General features: G+C 36.7%; 1 protein-coding gene across 5 annotated transcripts in view; it reads right to left on the bottom strand.

Annotated features, from left to right (window-relative positions):
- Positions 1-3,478: 3,478 nt before the first annotated feature.
- Positions 3,479-6,000, bottom strand: part of LOC147024382 (pleiotrophin-B-like) — a 306,009-nt gene continuing 303,487 nt past the window's right edge. For all 5 annotated transcript variants that reach the window (XM_085884247.1, XM_085884249.1, XM_085884246.1 and 2 more), the window contains exon 5: positions 3,479-3,988. In XM_085884247.1, the coding sequence (XP_085740373.1) occupies positions 3,954-3,988 (35 nt within the window). In that variant the 3' untranslated portion in view covers positions 3,479-3,953. The remainder of the gene's footprint in view (positions 3,989-6,000) is intronic.

Below are 6,000 nucleotides of genomic sequence, written 5' to 3'. Positions count from 1 at the left end.
TATTACCATCATGATTACATCATAATTATGAAGTTTCACATTGATTGATGAAGCGGTTCAAGAGAATTTTCTTTTTAAAGATTTTTGTTCAATCCAATATAGCTGCGAGACCACTATGTGACCTATAAATTATTTGTGAACACCCTGGTATCCCCAAGGCTTGGGGAACGTGTGTGTGGTTTCCCCTTGATCTGTCCAGCCGTTCTGGAGAAGAGTTTTTAATGGTTTGAGGGTAAATCCAATATGGCTGTCCAACCACGTGACCGATGACGTCATAAAATTTTTTTTCTGTCGACCAATTTATCCCTAGATGACCCTCAAAATTTTTCATACTGATCGGATGTAGCGTTCCATGTATGCAACGATGATGTCATAATGAAGGCACCTATGACATCATAACATATAGGGGCAATACTCTTGGGTGCTCACTTGGTAGAATACATCCTGAGGAAAAAGTCAACGTGGGACGGAAGCAGAACAATGTACCAATGAACCAATATTATATAAAATACCTATTTTGGGCGGCAGCACCAACCCCCTCCTCCCCCCTTTTCCCCTGTAATTATCCTCAGACACCGATTTTCTTAAATTGCCGTGCACATTTGTACGTCATGGGGGATCGAGGCTGTAGTGAAGTTTCACTAAAATCATGTGCGTAGTTTCAGAGAAGTTGCAAGCGTTTATAGACAAACATATGGATGGACATGCCATCCTATAAGCTCCTCAGAACTAAGTTCCAGGTGAGCTAAAAAAAAATCGCACATTCCCTATGCGGAATGCCAAGTTCTTGCCACATGCCAAGTTTCAACTTTTTTCCAATGTGCGGTTTTGGAGATTAAGAAGTCCAAAGTATTTCCTTTTTTTTCCAACATCGCTGTCACACCATGTGAACGATGATGTCATATATGATGAAAACATTCTACATGAGTAGTCACTCCTCTGGTGAAAATTTTGTGTCAATCTGACAAAAGCTAAACTCGTGTTCTGTGTGAACAAACAGACAAGTAAACAAAAGAAAAATCACTCAGAGAATGACACTTGGCGAAACGGAATGGCTCTCGGTATGAATCTTAAGGGGTCAAATATTCGAAAGGGTTTAGGAGGTCTTAGCAGTGTAAAGGGGTTTATTGGATTTTACAGAGCCATAACAGGTTTAACAGGTCTGAAGAGTCAAAGGGGTCTTACCCAATCTGACGATTCATCCTTATCACACACCCAACCTGTCCACCAAGTTTTGTTCAAATCCATCCACAACAGAACTTTTACCTAATCCTTCCACAACTTCCAGATGTCGATTCAGATCTTCACTGAAATTTAATCAATTCTTCCTGATGGCATTCCCAACCTGTCCACCAAGTTTCTGCAGAATCCATCCGTAACCTTTTGAGATATTGTGCGAAATATCATTTTTGGCCTGATCTCTCAATGTTGAAGAATCACTTAAAATATTCAGATCCGGGTCTTCACCAAAATTAAGCATTGCTGTTATTGGCTGGTCACCAACACACACAAAAAAAATTCAGAACGATTGCTTGAAAACTGTCCAAAAATCGTGTGAGAAACGCTTCAGACTTACATATTTGGCAAAAAAAATTTTGCCAAGTAATAAACAGACTAAGAAATAGACCCAAAGGCAATAAATATCCTCTCCACTGGTGAGGGTAAAAATCATTAAGTGAGAAAATATGAAATGGGTGTGTTCTCATATTGACTTGTGCTTCTTTCCAGCCTGGTGAATTCTTATAGTTATTGTGGTGCTAAATCCTCAGTGTATTTTTATTGAACCTAATTTTCTAAACAATTTTTGATCTATTCAATTGCATAAGAATTTACTTTAGCAATAAAATTTATATGGTTTACAATTTTTTTTTAATGAAATAATATGACGATCACGTCTCCTTCGTATGCATTATGTCTCAGTACAATTAGAAGGTCTGGGGTTTCTTTAATTTCTGAAGAAAGATTTTACTGCATGTTTTTTTAGCTTTACAATATAGTTCACTCGCGTGGGCTACACAGCACTGCTTGGGGGGGAGGTATCATTGAAAATGCTGGCGCTGCCCAGCTGGACAAGCTTTTCCCCGTGGTAGTTTCCAATTCCGAGACGTGTTAGACATTGAAAAGCTATCGAGTTGTTGACCTCATAGTGGTTACCTTTTGCCTGAGTGCTGGTGGCAGCACTGTTTGACCCCACATCCCAATATTCACTTCATAGTGGCCTTTGGCCTCAAAAACGATGTCAAGGCCAACATATGATGGTTTACAACCTTTCCCAGATTCTGAAGTGCCTACATCCAAAATTTGGGGCCTCTAGGTGCTATGGTTCGGCCGTGAATGAATAATGTACAAATGGACAAAACTTGGAAATATGTATATAGATAATACATCCTTTCAAAGTCAATATCACAAACATTAGAATGAAAAATGTTGGGGTTGGTTATGTTCCCCCTGCTAATAGTCAGTGTTTTCATATTGTGGTGTCTTCTAAAATAATAAGCATGAATAAATTTGCCACAAGTATGACAATGGATAGAATATGTGCAACCATTATTTATTTTGGGGAAAAAAAATGATTTTCTCATTGTATTTATAAAAGGATTTTATTTTTAAAATTATTTTTCATTCTCAAAAATGGGAAATAATATAATTTCATTGTCTGGTGCATTACACTTTAATCAACTTTATATTTTTCTAGCTTGTAAATTTTCTCGAAGATGTATCTAAAGGATGATAGAATGACAAAGTTGGCGAGTAATTTTATCTTTCAATCTTCTCTCCCCCATATGAAAAGAAGTCTTTTCATGAATGGTTATGTGTTGGACTGAAATATATTTATTGTGAGTGTCACACTATTTCCATCCCCTTGCCATTTCCCCCTTTTATTTAAATGGATTACATAATTATAAATTGTATAATATTATTTTGCCTTTAAATAAAAAGAGGAAATGGAAAAATATAGCCTCCTCTTGTTTTCAGGTGTTAAAGGAGCCGTGCACTTCGCTGGAGGGATGAAGTTATATATTTAAGTTGAAAAGACGACATTATCGACTCAATTGTCTTAAATATGCAGGTGATGCTGTCATTCTTTTTAATGATGGTTATTATAACTATTTGAAAAATAGTTGTAAAGGTAATATGATTAAGTAGTTAGAAAGGTTATATGATTATATTATCTTTGGGAGGTCAAAGGGTTAAGTGGTTTTTCTAATCGTGCTGATTAAAGGTCAGCCTTTTAAAGGTCAAAAAGTCAAGTGGTCCAGAACTCTCATTCTTGTATAATGTTACTACTCCCATTATGTAACAACAGTTTTGGAAAGAATACATGACTGCTGGCAGGTATATAGCAAATACCTATTTTGGTGAATTTGTTTGAGATGTACATAAGACATTTATATTAGGAACAAGCATTTTTTTTCTGTTTCCAAACCACTGATGAAACAACTGCTGTGGGTGTTTACACCAATTATAAGCCAGTAACTTGGACATTTGTCAGTTTAATGTTGATTAATTACAGTTGGAGACATTAAGCATAATCAGAAAAACAGGATAACAGCAAGTTGGAAGATCTCCAACAAATGGAGAGTAGTGTGTACTTTATGGCTATTCAGATAGATATTTCTTTACATTGGGTCTGGTATTACCATGCTGTATTACATGAAAGATAAGAATAATGACTAGATCTGTTTCAGTCTGCAACAAATTAAAACAATGTAGTTCATGCATAAAATATTTTTAACACCACTACACAAAAGGAGCATCATTTATAAAGCAAGAAAGTTAAATTAGATGTTTCCCTATTGGTATAATGATTCTAAGGTAAGATGAGCATTGCTTGGTAGCATTTCTAAAAGAGATCCATGCTGCAAGTTGCGGGTCACAGAAGTGATTTTAGAACACAGCTCTTTCAGCGAAGTGTTGTGCACACAAGGCCCTCTATTTAGAACCTCTTAAATTCAGTCATCCAGCTCTTTACGCTTCTTCCTTTTCTCTGCACAAGACACACAAACAAAACATGTCTTACAACATTACAATGATCTTTTTCATTTTTTATCATGTTAAGATTAAAAAAAATTATATAAGCAAAATGCAACTACAATTCACTCTTGGGAGATGCTGACTCAAACCGTTGTTTTGTCTTCATGAAATACCTCCTCAGATGACACCTCCCGAAACTGTTGTGTAGGTAAATATAATCCTCGAGTTGTTTATATTTTTCTTTATGAGGTCACCTTTTAGGTTTCATCTTTTTACAAAAAAACAAATGGAAGCACCATATGTTGATGTCTCGGAGGCGAATAAACAACTATAAATGCAAAATAAGTTGGACAGTTGATGCAATATGTGATTCTGGATTTCTCAAAAAGCTGTATAATCAAACTAAAAATTGCCAAGGAGAATTGAAGAAAAAACAAGAGGCAATACAAGCAGGATAGTGGGAATATATCAATCAGATTCCAAAGCAGCAAAATAATTTGTTTAATGCTGCTCATCTGACAAATTTTGATTAAAGCAACATTGTGGCCAAAATGTTGTTCACCACAATGAGGACAATCTTGTTCTCATAATCGGGGGCAAATTGGGCCATCTGGACATTGGGAGAATCCCCAGTGGGCCGGTAAGAGTTGCGTGTATGTTTCAATGTCTTAAAACACAAGTGCACTGCACAATGCTCTACATGAGCAGACTAGCTGTTGGCATGTTTGAAAATTATCTCAGTAAGTTTGACTTTTATTTTATTGACTGAATAGTTATTCGTACCATGACCATTGGCTGGGCATGTGAGTATTGTGATCTTCCCATCTGTGGGTTTGTCTGTTTGTCGGCAGAACGAGTAGACAATGAGGGTAGCTGGAATCACCACATTTGGAATAGAGCGTCATATAGGGAATGTGTTGGATGAGTTCAACTTTGAGCTCGCAAGGAAAAATATAAAATGAAAATTAGTAAAGAAATATATTCACTCATGTTGTAGGTATGCAATAATATAGGTTAGTGCCTTCCTCAGTGCTATTTCACCAAGGGAAAACTGTGAGTCAACACCTGTTGAGTGCATTATACATAGTTTGTTATATGTTTAGTAATTGTTTTATTTCTTGTTTCTCTGATGGTCACACATTTCTTTTGATGGCCATGGAAAAAAGACATTCTTCAAGTACTATTTAACCAGACTTGGTGGTGTAATGGTTACAGCATCGCTTTGTCTGGTTGGTCGGTGGCTTGAACCCTAGCCCAAGACATAGCAAAGACTTAAAAAAAGTTTCCACTGCTTCCTTGCCTGATGCTCAGCATTTAAAAAGGATAGAGCACAAGCAAACAACCATAGGTTGGCAACCATTACCCAGGCTTAATAGATCGATTGGCCTCTTCATGAATTGAAGTTCCTTGTAAAGGAACTCAAACAACATGTAAATTATTATGATATCATTGATAATGTATCATTGAAAAGTTCATTATTATGCAAGGAGCTATATCTGCAATAACCTGACAATTGTATTATTATGTTCAGATCATGCCAATCACACTGATGTTCAGTTTGATGTATGCTTATGGTGCTATTTTTGTTTGATTAATGTTTTCAGTTGATTTGTAAATATGCAGTACATTCAATCGTACAGTAAGTAGTATTTACACATGTATTATCAAGTTATCTGGTTCCTCAAGTCTTGGCCAACTTCTGGTGACATTCACAATCAGATTTCTCCAAACCCTGCACTGCTTCCTGAAGCTGTGGCAGAGATAGCTTGGTTGCAATCTTTACCCCATCCATCCAGCAGATACAAGGTCTGCCTCTTCCTCTTCTTCCCTCAACCATATTCAGCATGCATGACGTCTCCAGATTTTCGTTTTCTGCATGCATGGCAAGTCCAAAGTATGATCGTTTCTGTTTTAGTATCAACACTTCTAATGTACCTGTAACCATTTCTATCATGGCGTGAGGTTCATAGCTTTGCCGAGGAAGTTTAATTTGGCTGAATTCAATCCTGCACAGGTCACCATTCC

Source organism: Eptatretus burgeri, chromosome 6, assembly GCF_056783735.1.
Source record: "Eptatretus burgeri isolate ZD-2024b chromosome 6, Ebu_testis_v1, whole genome shotgun sequence".
Classification (NCBI taxonomy): domain Eukaryota; kingdom Metazoa; phylum Chordata; class Myxini; order Myxiniformes; family Myxinidae; genus Eptatretus; species Eptatretus burgeri.
This window is presented reverse-complemented; position numbering and strand designations above follow the sequence as displayed.